Source organism: Oreochromis aureus, linkage group 6, assembly GCF_013358895.1.
Source record: "Oreochromis aureus strain Israel breed Guangdong linkage group 6, ZZ_aureus, whole genome shotgun sequence".
NCBI lineage: Eukaryota > Metazoa > Chordata > Actinopteri > Cichliformes > Cichlidae > Oreochromis > Oreochromis aureus.
The window spans coordinates 33447851-33469492 of NC_052947.1; the positions used below are offsets into that span (position 1 = coordinate 33447851).

At 39.1% G+C, this 21642-nt stretch overlaps 3 protein-coding genes across 3 annotated transcripts; 2 read left to right on the plus strand and 1 right to left on the minus strand.

The window, feature by feature from the left end:
- Positions 1-498: 498 nt before the first annotated feature.
- Positions 499-1200, minus strand: LOC116330576 (gastrin/cholecystokinin-like peptide). Its single transcript, XM_039613115.1, has 3 exons — positions 1159-1200; positions 812-1074; positions 499-647 (listed from the first exon to the last, which is right to left on the minus strand). The coding sequence occupies exons 2-3, from the start codon at positions 1068-1070 to the stop codon at positions 571-573; spliced, it is 336 nt and encodes a 111-aa protein (XP_039469049.1). The 5' UTR covers positions 1071-1074; positions 1159-1200; the 3' UTR covers positions 499-570.
- A 4757-nt stretch (positions 1201-5957) lies between these two features.
- Positions 5958-10558, plus strand: LOC116331035 (keratin, type I cytoskeletal 20-like). Its single transcript, XM_031753549.2, has 9 exons — positions 5958-6298; positions 6952-7080; positions 7473-7555; positions 7751-7907; positions 8090-8251; positions 8354-8479; positions 9804-10033; positions 10122-10156; positions 10260-10558. The coding sequence occupies exons 1-9, from the start codon at positions 6017-6019 to the stop codon at positions 10364-10366; spliced, it is 1311 nt and encodes a 436-aa protein (XP_031609409.1). The 5' UTR covers positions 5958-6016; the 3' UTR covers positions 10367-10558.
- Positions 10559-17565: 7007 nt separating this feature from the next.
- Positions 17566-19801, plus strand: LOC116331041 (keratin, type I cytoskeletal 13-like). The gene is made up of 7 exons (XM_031753561.2): positions 17566-18146; positions 18301-18383; positions 18507-18663; positions 18780-18941; positions 19030-19155; positions 19254-19471; positions 19568-19801. Exons 1-7 carry the CDS (start codon positions 17628-17630, stop codon positions 19677-19679), a joined length of 1377 nt encoding a protein of 458 aa, XP_031609421.1. The 5' UTR covers positions 17566-17627; the 3' UTR covers positions 19680-19801.
- The last annotated feature ends 1841 nt before the right edge of the window (positions 19802-21642 follow it).

The following is a 21642-nucleotide window of genomic DNA, read 5'->3' on the forward strand; positions in this document are numbered from 1 at the left end:
ACTGCAGTGACTCAAAGTTTTGTTTGTAGAAATCTGCTGTATAAATCATGCCATCGGGAATTTTTAAACCACTGGGATTTAAATTTAACTGAAATCATGCTGGGCATTTCAGAGTGACATCTGTGACATTAAGCACAATAAGTAGTATTTAATAAGTACATGAGTTATCATGATAATTTAAACAGCACCTCTCTGGTTGATCAAACAGCTCTTGATAATGTGGCACAGGATAATGTGGATTTAAAAGGGAAGAATTCATAAACAGAGATTATGATGATTTGTGATTCTACTTAAATTAACTAAACCACTGTTTCTGTGCCCTGTTGTTTGCTGTAACTCTACATGTCAGTGTGTGCATAAACTGTACCACCTGTGAATAAATGTTTTCATTTCCACCAAGTTCACTTTTGACTCTCCGTCCACTCATCACCAAAGATATTGAATAAAAACGAGTGCAATAAATCTGCAAAACTGTTTATTTCGAAAGTTGCATGGGAAGTAAACGTCCACTTTTTTATAAAACCTGAACAAAAAAGCAGTGCGTGAGCTCTCCAGCTGTTGTGATGTGCCTCATTCTGTGTCCCGGCGGCCAAAATCCACCCAGCCCTGGTAGTCCCGATCCGTCATGCACTCGGAGTTCATCAGCTCTGTGAACAAACCATTCCTACAGTACATGAACCACACACAAAAGGGTTCAGTATGCAAATCTGAGCATTGTCTTGGACCTCCGCCTATTCACACATTGCTCTAATTAGCTGAAGTGAAACAAGATGACAATCACAGAGCTTTCCCACCCAAGCCTGCAGCATACCTGAAATTGCTTGCATTATTTGTTTGGTCATTATCTCGCGTTCATCATGTGAAAGGTGCGCCCGTCGTTCCACCCGTGCAGAGTGAGTGCGGGGTGCTTGCCTCTGTCTTCCAGCCGAGTCTTTCGCCATCTCATGTTTGGCTAGAAGCTGCTTGAGAACATTTGTCTCCTCAGTTTCTCCGGTTTCAGGTGAGGAAGCTGCTCCAGACACAAGCAGTGCAACCAGCAGTGCAAATACCACGAAAACTTTTCCTGACATGTCTCTGTGCAGTAAGAAAGAAACATTTGAGTAAACATGAGATGTATTCTAAAATAATTAGGTATCAAAAAAGGCAAACTTACTGTACCTGTGAAGATAGGATGAGATATGTACACAACAAAGTGCGATGAGCTTGATGTCTCCAGTGTACAACTGCTGATTCTCAGCAGGTTGTCTCTTTTATACCCAAGTTTGGTGTCAGCATAATGGCTTTCAATCAAATACTGATAATGGTGTTCACCACAGAGCGTTTGATTAAGAGATGGATACAATGGAAAAAGGATGTGCGCAAAGGAAATTATACACCTTTACATGGAGAAACACATCATTATACTTGTCACTTAAGACCTTTTTTGCACTGCAATAACAATAAAACAACTCGATGCGTTTACACTGAAAATCCAATATTCCCTTAGAAACCATTTAAAACAATACAAATCTGATGTAACAATAAAGACACTGTGAAAAAGTCAACTTTAGGGAGGGAGGAAACACAGGTTTCCTGTACATGTACAAAAAACAATGTACCATTTCTTTCAGTGTTTTTAACTGGTAGTATTTATTGAGAATGCTATACAAGTCTTTCAATTTGCCCATTATATGTTGTTTATGTTGCTACTCTTTTTATATATTTTCATCCCTTATCTTCCATTTATCCTTAAAAGAGTTGCAGAGAGGCTACCATAGAGTCAAGAGGCGTGATGCACCAGCCTGACAGACAGACTATTCAGACTCACATACACACCTATTTATTCATATGAGCATGAACTATGTAAGTGAAAGTAAAGCAAGGGCAAACAAAATGCCAACAAAAAAATAATCTTAGAAAAATAATTTTAGGAATCAGAATCATCATTTAAAAACAAATAACAAAACATATCATATTCATTCATCCTTGGATCAAATGTATTTACTGCAGCTTTAAAGAGAAAAAAAGTTGAAAATTACATAGAAGTTACACAGATGTCCTTCATAATGTTCAGGTTGGGACTATTTCTGTGTAAGGTTTTCTTCACATATGTTTAAAAAGCATGGTTAAACTGTGATAAATCAAATGTAAAATGTGCATAATTTATTACTGTCATGCTGCAGCCTGTACTTTCCACATGACGTACACACCAGCTTTTAGCAAAAGTCATACTTGCTTGGATAACATCAGCTCTGTTTACATACAGTACTGTATAGATTTTTTTCAAGTGTCGCAGTTACTCTGAATCCAGCGTCCCCTGATAATGTGTGATGTTTAACTGCTTGTAAAGCAGAAACAGCAGAAACTCAGCCTTCAAATATTTTTCTTTCAGGCATTGAAAGTATGGTTTGTCAGCTGTGAATGATTCTCTGCTGCTTTGATTTATGCAATAAAAGCCATAACAGGAAATGTACTTCAATGAATGATCAGGGTACCCTCAGGGTATTATAACTAATTTGTAATACATACAGAACACAAGCCTGCAAGTTGATAGAAAGGCATATGTGACCTTTATCCAACCTGGGTCTAATATCTGTAATAGACTGCTAGACAGATTATTACTGGTCTAAATGTCTTAATGCAGGCTCAGTCAATTGATCACCAACCACTGATCAATGGCCATGAGTACCATTACAGAGAGTTGGGGAATGGCTGCAATCACAGCATTGTAAGATGGGGAAAGATGTACCCTTAGGCCCCCTCCTCGATTCAGAGATGGTCTTTCCCTTTACACAGAGTCGTGGCCTCCTTGAATCCCCGGTCATCCCTGTCCAGGATGCATACACTATGTTACTCTGTTTGTGTCGGGGGACCCGATCCTTGGGGTGGACCAATTTTTGGCGCAGCGTGTTTTGGGGTTTTAAAGCCACAGAGACGCGGTGTTTAGAAAAACTGTTCCGATACTCCTGACACATACGGGATCATTACAGGTTTTCACTTAGGCAGCGGTTGCCCTTCTCTCCTGGATCGGCTGAAACTTTCTTTAGGTGCCTTCCCAGCTTTGACAAATGTCCAGCTGGGATAACCACATTTACTCAGGGCCTCTTTGATGTGATGTTCTTCAGCTTCCCTGGCCGCTGTAGCGTCCTGATGACACCCAGTTTATGCTCCAGTGGATGGTGAGAGTTGACTCTGAATCAGAGCAATGATGAGAGTTTGACTCTCAATGTTTCTCCCACTTAAAACGCTACGTCCAGATGAACAGAATCAACTTTTGGGGTACTGGTCTAAGTATCTCATTTTTGTTTTCTGCAGACTAGTGGGACACACACCCATCAGCAAAATCTGATAATGGCGACAGACAGCACCTGCTCTTGAGAGACTGCTCCTTTTACTTGTTATTTGGTTCAGATTCATGCCCACACACTCAAACTTTATCTATCTATCAAGGCGGCATCGGATGTTCAATGCAGGTTTTAGTCACTGTCACTGATTTTCTCTTGTCTCGTCTCAGGTATGTGTCTGCAAATTCCTTCGTGCTAGTGAAAAGTTATAAATGTATTACAGAATTGCACCTCACAGACAAATCGCGGTGAGGGGTGATTAAAGGTTCTTTAACGATATGGTAAAGCTTATTTCATATAATCTTACCTGTGGCAAAAAAATACTGAATTTGACATTTAGGTGTGAAGTCTGTATGCAGGTGAAAGATGGTTCCACAAATTAGTGGCATGTAAAATGCTATAATGTACTCAGTCGTGCATGTCAGCAGTATGGGTGTGTTCCATAAAGGTTAAAATGATTTTCAGGTTTTTGTTAGTCACTTCAGGAAGGTTTACTCTGACCACACGCTACCTAAGCTTCCAAAGAAAAAGGTGTGACAGCATTTTGTTTTGGCTTGTTTGGGTGGGGGTGGTGGTCTGGAACAGAGTTCACAGCTCTGTTTGGATAGGCATAACTTTAAAATCATTTACTGTGCCAACAACTATGAATGTTAATGTCTGCTTCTTTCGATTCACAGGACGAAAATAGCTTTAGCCTCTCAAAGGAAAAGCATGGTTGAGCAGTGGAACCAGTTTCTTGTGGTTAAATCCTTTTTCTTCCAGATGAGTGCCTGTAAAACCCCATTCATGCAATACTTTTCATTGTGTCCACAAGTGTCTTTTGTCTGATGCAGTTTGAGATGAGGGGAGACTAATAACATAATACAAGAACACAGACACAGATTACTGAGCTTCTCTGTTTACTTATTATTTTAAAGATACTATATTATAATTTATATATCTATCTATATCTATATCAATCTATCTATCGAACTATATAGAAACAGAAGAAGACGGCCGTAGTGGTAGATGTAGCAACATCAGGAAGAAGGAACACGAGAAACTTGAGAAATACCAAGGGCTCAGACAAGAGCTCGAGAAGATGTGGAGGGTGAAGGTAACAGTGGTCCCAGTGGTAACTGGAGGTGCGCTGACTCCCAAGCTAGGTGAGTGGCTCCAGCAGATCCCGGGAACAACATCGGAGATCTGTGTCCAGAAGAGCGCAGTCCTAGGAACAGCTAAGATACTGCGCAGGACCCTCAAGCTCCCAGGCCTCTGGTAGAGGACCTGAGCTTGAAGGATAAACTGCCCGCAGGGGCGAGTGGGGAATAGTGAAATATGTACATACATACAGTGAAAAAGAAACTTGTCACAGTACTCTATGCACTCTATGCAAATACACCCTATGATTTAACAGCGTATAAAACGAGCAGTAATTACTTGGAGTAACTGTATTCTGTATGATTTTATCAGTCTCTCACATCATTGCAAAATAATTTTGGCCCACCTTTCTTTCCAACATTGAGTTTATTGAGTATTGCAGGCATTCGTTTTCGTGTACCTCTTTTAAGGTCCTGTCCCAGCATTTCAATCAGGTTAAGATCTGGAATTTGGGTGCCCAGGTCCTGTGACTGCAAAATAAGCCCAAACCCTCAGCTATCCATCACCGTGCCTGACAGCTGGTATGAGCTGTTTGTACTGATATTGCGTGCATCATGCCTAGACGTCTCCACGCTGATTGCATCTGTACATTGTCACACAAATCTTGTGGTTTGTTCAGAGGCAGATTTGTTTAAAGAGAAGAGGCTTTCCACTTTGCTGCCAAGTCTTTTTCATTAATGTTTCTCAAGCTACCTGAGGCCTGCAGACTCTGAGATATAGCTCTTGGGTTTTTACAGTTTCTCTGAGCATGGAAGTCAGACCTCAGAGCGTATTTATTGGTTTTGTAAATTGGTTGTATTAAAACTATTACCAACATACCACTCACTGTTTGGTGTGTGTAGATGAAGCTGTCTTACACCCCCAGAAAGACTTCACAGATACCACTGGTTTAGGAATAATTACTGCTTGTAGGTGGTTGTGAAAGTGATCTTTATGTAAACTTACCTTCTGAGTCAGGGTGAACATAAAAAACCCGATCACACTACCTGCCGTGATGCACCTGTTGGCTTGCATTTTAGAGAAAAAAAATGAACTGCAATTAAGGCCACAAGTATCAAATGCAGTGAAACTAATTTAAAAACAAACAAACTGATCAATTAATCCAAATACCTTCTCTCCCATTTTTTGTATAAATATTTTACTCTAGTTTGTTGTCTTTTGAGCTGCTTCTGGGTAACTCACTTAAAATCATTTTTGCACTCATCTGTGCCCTATAAAGTAACGAGTATGTAGTGTAATGAGTTAAAAAAAATAATTAACCTCATCTTAGTTTTTGGCCGGACTTCAGCATAGTTATCAGTCAAGCTGTCTGACTAGATGTTCCACTTGTCTTTCATCAAAGCTCTTCTCATGTAGACCTACACACCCAATCGATAAAAAAACAGAAAACAAAAACTATTATCTGCATACCGCACGCTGTTGTTGTTGCATGGCATTTGAGACTGTCCCCCTCCCTAAGAGCCCTATAAAGTACCGAGCTGTGTCATGCAGGATCACACCTTGGAGACGTTCCTCCTGCGCTCACCATCAGCCTTGCATCACAACCTCTCACCATGGCAGCCTCTTTCACCCAGCAGAGCAGCTACAACGTTAAGCAGAGAACCTACAGTTCCAGCAGCCTGAGCGGAAGCGGATGGAAGCAGAGTGGCACGTCCTCTGTCGGCTACACACCCAGTGTGTATGGCGGAGCTGGAGGTCATGGAACCCGCATCTCAAGGTCCAACTCTGTCTTCTCTTTAGGGTCCCTGACCTCGTATGGAGAGACTTCTGTAGTCGGTGATGAGAAGGCAACCATGCAGGACCTCAACGACCGCCTGGCCGACTACCTGGCAAAGGTAGGTTTTACTGACTAGTTGCAAGAATTACTTTTTATTGTTTTTTCACTTTACTTACTTTTCACATTTTGCAGTTAATAAATAATAACATATATTTCCATATAGTAAAATAACAGTTTCTAACAGAATATATTGACCTAACCCTAACCCCCTTTATTCAATTATCTTATCCTATTCGATTGTTTTCTTCTTAATTTTTACTGCTCTTAAACTTGTACTTTCTGCTGTGACCAAGAAAAATTCCCACGTGTGGGACTAATAAAGGTTTCTCTTATCTTATCTCTTATCTTGTTGATATTTTTTCATGTAGCAATTATAACGAGGTGTATTTATATTGTTGTATCATCATCATCATCACCTTTATTTATAAAGCACTTTAAAACAACCACAAGTGAGTGTAGTGAGTAAAGGATCAACATACAATAAAGAACACACAAATCAATGCAATGCACAACCCCCCAAAACAAACTAACAACAACAATAACAAAACTATAAGAAATTTTACCAAATGGAAAAATGTAGAACAGCTGATTTAAGACAGATGATGATCGTCTGCTTTAATGAACCAATATTTCCTCGTCGTGACATTAAATGAAGTGAAGCATTGCATTCATGTGTGGGGCCAAACTCATGAGATGTGGTTATATGTGCAGGTGCGTTCTCTGGAGGCCAAAAATAGGCAGCTGGAACAGAACATCGCTGAGTTCTGTCAACAAAGGTCAACCGTTGTTACCAAGAACTACGGCGGCTACTTTTCCACCATCAGTGACCTGCGGGCCGAGGTACCTCCCACACTTTACATAACACAACACACTGAAACAATGATAAAAATGAAGCAAACCATTTTACACTGCACACACGAAACCTCGAACACATTCAGTGTAAACGACGTCCCAAAAAGACTGCTTACCAAACACCTGAACTAAACATCTATGCGCTCGTTTGAGACATTTTTCCATTGTTTTACTATCACAACAAGTATTGACACCAATTAATGTTGAAATGTGGATTTGAAGGGTTAGAACCCGTTGTACCCAATGTCACTGATAGATGGCATCCAAAGAAAGCTGAACTGCTGAGGAAAGCAAAATAATTTGCTTAATATCAATAAATGAAGAGTATAGCCTATACGCGGTACAGAATTTCAGACAGTTTGTTCATTTTCTCCAAGTAGATTGCAAGAAGATTTGCAGAGAACCAGGCCATCCACGTGCAGCTTGACAATGCTCAATTGGCAGCGGAAGACTTTAAAATGAAGTAGGTTTACATTCCTTTGTTGCTCCGTGGTATTTCTTTCTACCCCATATTACTTTATACCAAATATGAAAAGAAATCCCACTACATTTGGGAGTTTTTGTTTTATTTAATTTTTTCTTTTGAGACCCTACAATTGTTACCCCCATCAAAATCGTGAAAATAATGGCATCTGAAAGGGCTCATTTTCTTCTGTAGATATGAGATGGAGATGAACTTGCATTTGACGGTGGAGGCTGACGTATCCCGTCTCCGAGCAGTCCGGGACAGCTTGACTCTTGGCATCAGTGACTTGGAGCTAAGCATAGAGGATCTGAAAAAAGAGCTGGTGCAAATGAAGACGAATCACAAGGAGGTAAAAGGCGTATAATAGAAAAAAAAAATAAAATTAAAAACTGCTAAAGAGATTGCGTGAGTCAATGTTTGCTTTCCATGGTGCAGTGTCGCCATCTGCTGGTGGTGGAAGCGCTTACACTTCTAGATGGACTGGAGATTTAAACACTTTTTTGGTTGTTTGTTTGTTTTTGCATGTTGCAGGAGATGAGCCAGTTGCGCATCCAGTGCAGTGGCTCTGTAAATGTAGAGGTGGACAGTGCACACTCTATAGATTTGACAAAGGTCCTGGAGGAAATGAGGGAGCAGTATGAAACTGTGGTGAGCAAGAACAAGGTGGAAGTCGAGAAATGGTTCCAGTCGAAGGTGAGGTTCCTAAAATGTTTAAAACGACTCCGTTAGATCATTTAAAAAAGAAAAAAAAGTTCAAATTTTCTTACTGAATTTTGAATGCTTTCTTTTAAAAAGGTGGAAACTCTCCAGAAGGAAATCATTGTTAGCCAAACAGATGTGAAAACGTTTCACAAAGAGTTGTCCGATTTGAAGAAGACCTACCAAAGTTTGACGATAAGCCGGCAAAGCGCGCACACAGAGGTATGGAATAACAATCCAAAAGTACTGGATATGAAGGTTTTGTAACTGAAGCCAAATGCACATCACAGTGCTAGGTCTTATAAACTCAGCTTGCTGAAGCCAAGAAGTAGCAGACCCTCTCTTTTTTTCTCATATTGTACCTATCCCTGGTATCTTGGTGCCACAGCTGCAAGCAGAGAAGCAGGAAAGAGAAACAAGGAGACAAGAGACAACAAACAAACATTGCCTTGGAAGCTCATTTAAAAGAGAAAATCAGTGTTTGACATAACGACATAACACAACTGCCGTATTTTAAGAACTCACATGTGATCATGACTTTTCAATATTTTTTAACTAAAATCATTGTGACATTTTGCAATGTGGCAAGAAACTCAAGATGTTGCATCACACCTTCTTTTAAATGATACACACTCGCGCACATCCACAGTGAAATGCAGAAAATCTAATCACATGGTTCAGTATCTTAATTAACTGAACTATCTTAGACCTTACAGTAATACATACAGAGAAAAGCCTGACAATGATATGACCCCCTATGAGCGAGCACTTTGGCAACAGTGGGAAGGAAAAACTCCCTTTTAACAGGAAAAAACCTCCGGCAGAACCAGGATCAGGGAGGGGCGGGGCCATCTGCGGCGGTTGGGGTGAGAGAAGGAAAACAGGATAAAGACATGCTGTGGAAGAGAGACAGAGATTAATAACAAGTATGATTCAGTGCAGAGAGGTCTATTAACACATAGTGAGTGAGAAAGGTGACTGAGCAAGCAAATGAAAAAAAAATAGAATCTTAGAATATAAAATGCATCATCTGAAACAATAACAGAACGCTAATCACCCCTTAAATGTTCAAGGAATTAAGAGTTATCTGCTATTTTAATTCCCCCTGTTTATGACAGTCATGAAAAACCATATTCATGAACTTATGAATTTCAAAATAATGTCGGTGGTGTATTTCTGCTCAAAAGCCGAGTTAAATGAGAAAATATCCAAAAAGTATGTTGCAAAAAAGCAAACAAACAAATTTTTAAAAAATTAATAAAACAAATAAAGGACAAATATACATATAGCTTGACTATATTTGATTGGGAAATGCTTCATGCTGGTTGACATCAGCAGATGTCGAGCCTGGTTAAAATTACTTTTGCTATTTGAAGCACATTAGGTTCGTAACGTTTTAATTGTTAGCACAAGGGGAATGATTAAAAAATTAAATCAGTTTTTTCCAAACATATCAGGACATGTATTAATTCGCTGTAACACAGAGGAAGTAATTCCTCCCACTGACTGTACTGACATGGAGCTGTTGTAACCTCTTGTCCTGCAGATTACATGCCTACAGGAAAATTTGGAGGAAGTGAAAAGTCGCTATAGTCTTCAGCTTCAACAACTGCAGATCACCATCACCACCCTGGAGAGTGAGCTGCAGGAACTGAAGGCCTCTCTTCTGCGGGTGCAAACAGAATATAATGAGCTACTGGACATCAAGATGAGGCTGGAAATGGAGATTGCTGAATATAGGAGGCTGCTGGAAGGAGAGCATTATGAAAAAAAGGAGTAAGAAATTAAAAATGTATCTATTTTTATTCTATTATCAGTTAAAGCTAACAAAAATATTTAAAAATATTGTTCACGCTCTTCTTAGGGTGGTGGTCATCAGCAAGGTGGTAGAAGTGGAAGGTAAGAATCTCCATCACTTGCTAAACCAGAACTTCAGATCTTGTCGCAGTAAAACTGAATTAAGCTCTTTACACTATAGTGACGCAATGCATTATTTTTGCAGAGCATAAACCCCACATTGAAAAACGAGTGAAGACAATCATCGAGGAAATTGTTGATGGACAGGTGATCTCCTCCTCTGAGGACACCCAAGTGGAAACAATTCAGTAACCTGTGCTCCCCTCACCTGTGCGTCTAAGTTGTTAAAATGCACGGTGGTTTCTTCCGGGGAGTTCTCTTTGTTTTCATCTCATTATAAATGTAAGCACTGCAAAACGCAGAAAATGCTAATCGTTACATGGTGCATGAGCTTTTGGTTAAGTATGAAACCAAACTATGAATAAAAGGCTGAAAAAAAAATGATGATTGACTGATCGATTGTATTTCATTCCAATACATACCACAAATGAAAAAAATACCACTATCATTATTTTTTTTAAATATAAAGCCACTGTGTTCTGTACTTTTCTTGTTTGGCTACTGAGGTAAAAATCATAAGAGTATATGAAAACAAATTATGTATTTAGCTGGTAATTTCATATTTAACCACCAGGTGTCACCTTTTATTTTCTTTTTAAGAGTGTTCCTGGCCCAACTTCAGTGGATTGATTGTATAACCTTATTTTGCTAAAGTGGAAACAGATTGTTGCTACACAAGAGACTTTTAGAAGCATGATCAGTTTCCCTTACAGAACAATAGACAAAGATCTGCAAAGAGCATAAAAATCAAGGCGCATTACAGATGCGATTTTTGAACTGTTGGAAAAATGTGTGGCACTGGATCACAGGCATGGAAACACACAAAAGAAAGAAAGAAAGAAAATATCACAGAATACCTGTGTTATGCAAGCTTGTGCTCTAAGTATGGGTAAAGACGGTGTTTGATTCATCACAGGTATCTTTATTTGGGTGGAGCTGAATCAAGTGGAGGCTTGAGATCTACAAAAAGTTTCTCAGTGCCTTGATGAGTTAATCTGCTGGTTAAAATGACTCAACCCAAAACTGCCTTCTTTTCACCGCTTTTGTATTCCAGTACTTTACCACACTGGTCAATCCTAAGTGCTATTAAATGTAATTATCGCCCTTAATTGTAAAAGTGAACCTTGCTGTTTCAGCTGTTTTGTACACAAAGAAATATCAAGTTAAGGCAAAGCAGTCATTCATACTACTCGTCATTAGAGATGGGTACCGGTATCGGCACCGGTTCTGACATAAACGGTAGTAACCAGACCGAAAAGCAGCGCACATTTCGGGGCTTTTTTCGGGGCTTTTTTTTCCTTGAGATGTCATACACTTTGGATTCTAGCTAATCATTTTACCTTTCCAAGGATACTAGGCAGGCCCAGGTACCTACGTTCTTTTAGAGCAGAGCTACAGATTAAAAATGCCCATTAAAAATGTACAATTGTTGGACAGTATGCAACTTGTGTGCATAATTTATGTACATAAAGTCATGTTTTGAATTGCAACTCAAATGTTACATTTACCTCAGGGGTTCAAATTTATGCATAATTGCAAAAGCAAAATGCAGTCACATATGGTGGGCAGATTCTCAGTGCACGTGTGCTTTTCTGTTGCACTCAGTCTGTGTATGTTTGATAAAAAGGAACAGAAATTGTGTATTTTACTTGCTTGCCTGCATTACAGAAGGAATATTAGTACAGCATGGCATTGATATTGTGGTGTTTGACTGTGTGCACATGGTCTCTTTATCTATATCCCATTTTTTTTAATGGTAAAAAAAGCAAATCTGTCTCAGTGAACATTGTTATGCTGTCTCTGCTGTAAATTTCCAGACCCTTTGCATGAGATATTTCTTGCTATAGAGGGTGTGGCCAGTCATTGCAGGGCACTGGAAGGGGCAACAGAAACCAGTTTGGGCCTCTGTGGTATTTTCATTTTACCCTTGACATTGTCTGTTTTGTACCTTTGTGGTTTGTACGTTACAAATGTTTCCTGCTCATATACAAGCCACATATATGCAGTGATAAAAAAGTATACAGCATGACTCATTAGCTTGTAGAAGCATCTTTAGCAGCAGTAACTTGAAGTAACCCTGTGACTTTATCTGTTTTTTAGATCTTTGTGGAGGAATTTTGGCGCACTCATTTGTACATTGTTGCTTCAGTTCTTTGAAGTTTGTGGGTGTTCATTTCATGCACAGCTCTCAAGGACCTGCCACACTATTTCAATCAAGTTGGGGTCTGGATTTTGCGCCATTGCAACAACTTGATTCTTTTCTTTTTCAGTCATTCTGTTGTAGATTTGCAAGTGTGCTTGGGATCATTGTCTTTTTGCATGACACAATTTAGGCCAAGCTTTAGATGTTAGCATCACATTCAGTTCTAGAATACTTTGGTATATGGTCGACTTAGTGACTGCAAGGTGCCAAGATCCTGTGACTGGAAAACAACCCCACATCATTACCCCTGACCATGCTGACAGTTACTATGAAGTGCTTATGCTGTGTTTGGTTTGCCTAAAATTGTTCTGTGAATTCTGAAAAAACATCTCTTTTTTGGTCTTACCTCTTCACAAGACATTGTTCCAGAAGTCTCGTGGTTTGTTCAGATGCAACTTTGCAAACCTAAGCAATGGAGCCATATTCTTCATTCTCCTGAAAACCCCTCCAAACAAGCCACATTAGTTTAGTGTATTGAATTGTTATGATCTGTAACACTTAACATGCTGAGACCTGAAGAGGTTTTCAGATTAGGCTGTATTTGCTGTCCACTCCTGGAAGGATTGTGACTTTGTGCTACAATACACCTGAATGCACCTGAAAATGAGCCACAAAGTGTATACACAACTGGTCGCAATAGTTATATTTGTGTAGACTATACCCGTAGAGAATGAAACGGACTTTCGCTGTACGTGTAAATCTGAGAGTGCAGACATGGAGAAAGGCAGATGAGCAAAAAAACCCCCCAAATGATTCTGTAATGAATCATCAAAACTCTCGCTTTCTTGCCTAAAGGAGGGACATATTGTTTTATACTGGCTCATATGTAACATACTCACACCCAGGTAAAAGCACTCTGAGCTATTTGATCATGTCACAGCACATTTTAAACACAGTGTTCCTGTTCTCACCCCAAGATGCACTTATTTCTGTCAATGAGGCACTTCATACTCAGGCTTGAATAGGCCTTTCACATTCCAAGAGGTCCCTCCCTTTTCAACGAAACGTGGCCTGGATGACACAGTAAATCTGTTAGAGTTATAGACACGGTTTTTGGCAAAAGTCCAGTAAGTTTAACCGCAAATACATTTCTCCTTCACGCTATATACAATAGTCTTCCACAAGGGCATAAATCTAGTAAATATTTATCTTCTTAAGAGTTGATTATACCTTTAAGTGAATGGCATCGGCACCGGTTCTCAGGAATATGTCAATTACAACTATTCATGCTTCATTCATAATTTCATACTTCACACAACAGTTCACCTTGCGCCACACATACAATTACGCTAATCAACAAAACTGATGTGAAACCACAGCATGATCTTTACTGTCAAAGAAAACAACTGTGCAAATTGTTTCGCAACCAACAAGAGCGTAGTAGGCCCACACCCGAAGGCAACGGGTGACTTTTTAACAAGCAAACATTTGACACTTTTGTATATTTAGTACAAGACCTTGAACAAGACCTTTGTGAAAATTCATTTTTTATTTAGATTTTTTTATCTATTCGACATAATTACGAATCCAATTCCAAAAAAGTGTAAAATGTAAATAGACACAGAATGGCAAGATTTAGAAAATCTCCTAAACCTATATTTGAATACAGAAGGGCAATGTTTTTCACTATGTAGCATCGGCTCTCTTTTTTTAACGGCAGTCCATGAACACCTGGGAACTGAGGAGAGCAGTTGTTGGAGTTTTGAGAGACGATTGTTGTCCCATTCTTGTTTGATATAGAATTCTAGCTGCTCAGTAGTCCTGGCTCTTCAGTGTTATGATTTTTGTTTCATGATGCACCAGATGTTTTGAATTGGTGAAAGCACTGGAATGCAGGTGATTTAGGATACTATACTGAAACACATACTTTACTGAAATATGAAAAATCCTTGCCTGAAAAAGCTGTCGCCTGAACGGAAGCACAAAGCCTGTATATACCTTTCAGCATTGGTGGTGCCTTTCCAGATGTGCAAGCTGGAAATTTCATGGCAACTAATGCCCCACAATGCACAGAGATGCAGTCTTTCAAGCTAAGCGTTGATGGCAAGCTGAACGGACCCTTTCTACTTCAGTCCAGAGAATGGAGGGTTTATGTTATGTTATGTTTGTCTGACCATGGAACAGTTTTTCACTTTGCCTCAGTCCATTTTAAATGAGCTTTGGTGGTCCAGAGAACACAACAGCTTTTCTGGATCATGCTCACATATTGCTTCTTTGTGGCATGATCCAGCTTTAACCTGTATTTGTGGTTGGCACAACGAATTGACAGGATCATGCCTGTTTTTAATGGGGCACCACCTGAGGGTGATCACAAGCACCTGGTACTGGTTTTTAACTCCTTGTGCACAGAGATTTCTCCAGATTGTCTTTCTCATGATATTATTTGCTTTAGATAATGAAATATTCAATGGCTTCAGAATTTTACATTGAGTAACATTAATTGTCTTTTTCACCAGATTGGTGAACCCATGCTGATCTGTACTTTTGAGAAACACCTCTCTAAGACCCTCTTTTTATACCTAATCATGTTACTGAACTGTTGCCAGTTAACCTGATTAGTTGTATTTCCCCCCCACCTATTTCTTTTTAATTCCACTTACTTTTCCAGCCTTTTCCTGCCCCCATCACAACTTTTCACAGAGGTGTTGCTGCAGCCCAATTCAAAATGGACTCATATTTTCCTTAAAATGATACGTTTTCTCAGTTTGACATGTCATGACTCGATTTCTATGTTCCACTGTGAATAAAATAACTGTTTATGCTATTTTTCTTTACATTTGGGTTTGCATCAACAGATCAATTTTTATGAAAAAGGGAAGCACATCATTGCCTGTAGAAGTTTGTGGCTATGCTGCAGAAATAACATCTTGGCTAATCACTAACATAATACTGACCATAATACTAACACTTCTTCATACCATGTTTCACAGTATGAGGTCCTTGTCCTTTAAAACCTACTTTTAGCCTGCCTCAAACATGTTACCTGTACATGCTGCTACTTCTTGATATTTCAACATCTCAATCAGGTTACCTGCTCAATTAATTTGAATTAGTTAATTTATTTATGAATTAATAAATCAATGACATTAATTTCATTCTAGCACAGTAAAACATATTTAGGTGAATGCACTTTGTCATGTTGTGTAGCTTTCCATTGATTTTGTGATCTACAGATCAGTGAGTATGAGATACCTGTCTGTGCAGGTTTTGCCTACCGCCTAAGGAAACGTGACTCAATGTTCATCATTTTGACAGCATTCTTGACAGCAGCCAATTAGCCACTTTATTAAAATGTTTATACCTAGAATTTCATAAATGTCCCTTTGTACTCTTATAGTAACAAATTTATTTCTATTCAAGTAATTTATTCCTTTTTAAATCAATTGTGTTTGTAGTAAAATAGTAAGACAGCATAAGCTAAGTCACTTTCATGACACTGAAGCTTGTTGCTAAAAATGTTCTGTAGTTTACGGCACATTATTATTTCTTAACCTCTTAAGACCACAACTCTTTCATGCCATGCATTTTTATTATCTCTTTGCTATTTGGGCTGATTGGGGCCTGATGAATGTAAAAACAAAGAATTACCTTTTTTTTTCTTTTTTCTTTTTACCTGATTTTTGTTTCTGAGAAAAATGAGATCCACATATGAGGACATTTGTTTTAAATTCTGATAGAACAGTGGCAGTATAATGTCCTTGTAAGTGGATATCAGGCCCTTGTAGAGCGAAATTTAATATTTTGGTCTAGACAACCCAAAATGTGATGTCCACACATGTGGATGCCAGTCCTAGGAAGTTAAACATTTGTTTTTCCTACCAGTCTTTTTGCATGTTATACACTCTAAAAGGTTATTCAGCAAAAAATCCAAAAATACATATTACGAAATGATATTGAAGGAATAAACTTCAACTAAGTAGTTCAAATGTACTGTTTGTTATGCTGTATGCACATAAATTATCCCCATTTATAAATAACCAATCAGCATCTCAGATATAATTTACAGCTGTTTAGCACATGCTGGAGACAGGTTTGCAACTTGCAAATGATTAGCAGCATCTGGTTTTGCTAAATGGTAACTGCTAAATCTACTGTGTATGTGCAAGTTCTACAACAGTCATTTTTCTGAAGCAAAGAGAAACGTTTTACTTGCTAGAAACACAATAAATGCATTGTTATAATCATGCTCTATATTAAAAATGAAAAAACAGAATTATAAAGAAACTATATAGAAAAGAGAAAAGTTAAATGTTTAGCAGTTTTTCAAACCTTTCTAACCTTTGCACAAGGCTGATGTGGAACCGTTGAGCAAACTCCCCCAGGGTATTGTAAATGACTTAAAATTGCTGTGGAGAGATGGAAAGAAGCAAACAAGCAAGAGCTTGTTCTTATTTGGGCATGATGCACACGTCAAAGTACAATGCCAAGAAAAGTAAATAACAAGCAGGCTTATCAATGGTGAGCTTTCCAGCAGTGCAGTGCCAAATCTTGAATAAGGCTTGTTTGACATCTATAATACCGCTGCCAAGCAAACCTGCAGGCTAGTGCAGGGCAAAATAAAGAAACACATAAAAGATGATATTTTAAGGCAACACTGAGAAAAAAGAAAGGTGTGTGAGAATAGGTATGCTGGCTGAGAGTCAAGTGAAAAAACCTGGATTCATTCGACAGTGTTTGCAGTGCTTATTCCCTTGGGAACAAGATAGGTGTGGCTTGCCTGGTTTGGCTGTTTTGTTCAAAAATTATGCTACAAAATTAATGAAGTCCCATCACCTGACAGAACACACAACATTTAAAACCTTGCAGATTTGACTGAATAACTAACTTGAGGTAAATGTTGACGGGTGTGGCTGTTTTACAATATACACTACATTTTGCAGAAATAAAAGATATTGGTGTCCTTATGCACATTAATATGGAACAATGGACTGTGGAATAATATTGAATGAAATAATGACAATATTCAGCATGAATTTTGCAGCCAGTTGTGAACTTTTGATACTTTATAAATGTAGTAAATACTTAATCCCACATTCTTCTTTTTATGGTTGCACAAAATGCACATGTCTGTGAAGAGTTCGCCTGAACTCCCATTTTAGGTAATGCTCCTCCCTTTGTGCCTGCATGACACCACCCACACTGAAGGCAGCAGCAGCTTTTTGCAGCATAAAAAGGGCCCAGCAGCAGAGCTGTGCATCTCAGCCATCTCCGTCTGTTTAAGGCAGTCAGACCACCTGAGCAACCTTCACAATGCTGGCTTTGTCAACATCCAATAGCAGTTATTCTGGGCGCTTCGGAGGTGGAGGCATAAGTGGAAGTGGAGGCAGTGTCCGAAAGATGTATGCTTCAAGCATGCACGGTGGTGCAGGTGGACATGGAGCAAGAATTTCGGTTTCTGCTGGTGGTGGTGGTGGATATAGTTTTGGCATGGGAGGTGGCAGTGGTGCAGGTTTCGGTAGTGGCGCAGGCTTTGGTGCTGGTGGAGGTGCAGGCTTTGGTGCTGGTGGAGGGTTTGGTAGTGGCGCAGGCTTTGGTGGTGGCGCAGGATTTGGTGGTGGCGGCGGGGATATCAATGTTGGTGCCAATGAAAAGGCCACCATGCAGAACCTGAATGACCGTCTGGCCTCCTACTTGGAGAAGGTGCGCATGCTTGAGAAGGCCAACGGTGAACTTGAGCTCAAGATCAGGCAGTTCTTGGAAACTAAGACCTCCCCTTCGGCCCGTGACTACTCAGCTTATGAGGCCACTATAGCTGACCTAAGAGATAAGGTATGTTGCATGAGTAGTGAATCTGAATGCAATACCATGTTTCAGTTTATTATGCAATGCATGGATGCAACATGCATCAGTTGTTTTTTAATGTTTGCACAAATATAAAGACATGTAGTAGTTATTTAAAAAATGGTATTTAATAATCACACAGATCCATGATGCCATTTCTGTCAATGGAGGCATCTTTCTGGCCTGTGAGAATGCAAAGCTGGCAGCAGATGACTTCAGAACCAAGTAAGTGATAGCAGTGCTTAAATGCTGCTGAACTTTGTGAATTTTGAATTTACACTAAACAAACACAAAACTGTAAATACAGAACTGTTGAGATGAAATATCTGACCGCTTGTGGCCTTACAGGTATGAGAATGAGCTTTCTATGCGTACATCAGTGGAGGCAGATATTGCTGAGCTAAAGAGACTATTGGATCAGCTGACACTATGCAGATCTGACCTGGAGATGCAGATAGAAGGCCTCAAGGAGGAGCTCATCTTCCTTAAGAAGAACCACGAGGAGGTCAGTAGCAAACACTGAACAGTCATTCATGCAAATTAAAAATGTAACAAATTTATTCAACTGTACTATACAACCAACTCAGTTAAAATATCTTGCCTAAACCATTTGTACACCAGGAAATGGCAGCAATGAGGAACCAGATGACTGGTCAGATCAATGTAGAGGTGGATGCAGCACCACAACAAGACCTGAACAGTGTTTTGGCTGAGATCCGTGACCAATATGAATCTATAACTGCCAAAAAAAAGAAAGAACTTCAAGCTTGGTTTGATCAAAAGGTAAGACTGATTTTCAATGCATAGACTTTTGTTTAAAGTTATGTAGTGATATCTGAAATTTGCATTGAATCTCATATGTCTGTTGCAGTCAGAGGAGTTGAGCAAAGAGATCACAGTGAGCACAGAAATTCTGCAAACATCCAAAACAGAAATCACTGACCTCCGTCGCACACTGCAAGGCCTGGAGATTGAATTACAATCACAGTTAAGCATGGTAAATAAAATCATTTGGCTTTACTCTACTTTAACTCATTTGTCAATCCCAGCTCCAGATTTTTGCCTCTTTTTTTTACCTCTTCCTTTGTTCAACAGAAAGCAGGTTTGGAAAACTCTCTGGCTGAAACAGAGGCACGGTATTCTATGAAGCTTCAAGGCCTCCAGATGCAAGTGACAAGCCTGGAGGAACAGTTGATGCAGCTGCGTGCCGATACTGAGCGCCAGAGCCAAGAATACAAGATGCTCCTTGACATCAAAACTCGCCTGGAAATGGAGATCGCACAGTACAGGAAGCTGTTGGATGGAGAGGGCAGGTAAGAAAAAGGAAGAATTCTGCCCTTTCGCCATAAGCTAGTTCTGCAAATTTAAATCTTAAACTGATTTTAACACCAGCTCTGTACTTTTCACAGCATCCAAAGCACTGGATCTTCCAGCATCACCAATAAAAAAGTGGTCGTGGTCACTGAGGAAATAAGTGATGGCAAGGTGGTGTCCTCCAGTACCCACACCACCAGTACCTAAGCTGTCTCAAACAGCAAACACAGCACAACATCGGGAGTACACAAATTCCACATCTGAGTCACTACTACTTCCTTTAAATACTAAAGTGATGCAATAAAAGCCTCTCAGTTTGCTGACTTTAATTTTGTCTTATTTGTGTCTGCTTAATTTCAAATGTCATGATAGTGACAGTTCCACAGTTTTTCATCAACCAAGAAGGTATTTTTAAAAGGTATATTTATATTTCATAAGCTATTTCATGACATTTGTGAATACTAAGGTAATATTATTATTTTCACAGGTACAGATATAAACTTGGCTGAGAATTAAATCAAACATAACAGTACATATAAAGTTGCAGCCTGAGGCCATATTGCTAGCTAGAAAAGCTAAAAGTAATGATTACTCAGGACTGTGCCTCTTTTCAAAATTTCCATTATGACACACGAGCCCAAGATGTTTTATAGCCTTTAGAAAGAGAGCAATAAAGTAAAACATTTCTGAACCTGTTCAGTACACGACGACACAAAAACATTTAAAGACACGTTACAGTCTGCGTGTAGACTTTATTTCATATTTGGAAAAACGTGTGTATGACATCAAGAATCAACAAGTTCTTGTTCATTAAAATTAATGGATCTTCCCACTCCGAACATATGTGATGTGAGCAAAATGTTCACCATGTGGATTCTGATAGACTTCTCAGTCCCCATGTGATTAAAGCTGCATCAACCAACATTTTGCCACTAGGGGGCAGAGAATGTATGCATTTTAGAAAATTAAACACTAGAAGGTGTTTGTCTAGGTTTTAGAAAGATCATTAAAAATGTAAGGATACTGATAAGCTCAGTTATGTTTTTTAAAAATGTGTCTTTAAAATAGCAACTCTTGGGGTAAATGTTTTTGTTTTTGAACAGAAGTTGTCCACTGAGACAAAATGCCCCAAAAACCTAACTTAGTATATCCACAGGTAGGTGAACTCTAAAGCAGCACAGTTGTTAAAGCATGTAAGCAAACAATGTCTATGCAACCAGAAGAAACAACATTATCATTATCATTGAATCTCTTTACTATAAACCGATCATTATGTCACTCCATCATTAACCCACTCCTTCCTGGCACTCCCTGTACCTACACCAGGCAGGAACTATTATTATAAGCTGCAATTTTACTTCTAAGTTTATAATCAAGCTTGGTAGAGACGGAGTTGAGAATTTGTTTAGTAACTGTTCTAAACAAATTTTAACAGATGGCAGCTTGTTATTTTTTTCCTTGTACTTGTCTTCAGGAGAGATAAACTTATTATTTGTCAGAAGAAGTGTCTCATGTGTATAAAGGTTGTTTAGTTTGAGCTTACAGTTTTTTGGTACTCATTGAATTTGATTAACCAGGTGTTTAAGGAACATGAAAAGACTTTACATTATATAAACCTCTTCTTTGTCCACGTTTATGATAAAATATCTTGGTATTCAACACAGACTGAATGTAAAAAGGCACTGATTTGTGAACCCCTGTTTTAAAGCCTAAATGTCTGTCTGTCTCACTGCGTTTTTCACTCCTGACAGCTGGGATGGGTTCCAGCCCCATTACCCCACAACCCTGAATTGGAGAAGTGGTTGAGAAAATAGATGGAATTTCATTAAAATACTTCAACAGGCACCAACACAACATACATGACTTTGAGTGACTCAAATTTGCCGAGGCAAAGCTTGACAGACTGCTAGCAGCTACAGCCACGTCCACGTTTTCCAGCTGTCAGCCAAAACCTCAAAGCCTGTCTGCTTAAATTAAAGCATTATTACAATTTGAAAGTGTGGCTTCTTAAAAAAAATCAACCCCTTTAAGTTGTTATGAAAGGAGGAAATTGGCTACAGAAAAGGGGCTTAAATTCACCGTAAAGCTGCATGATTGACAGTTATTTCTGGTTTTTCATGTCATACATATGTTACATAAAAACACACTGACTAATGCCACATGCTAAAAT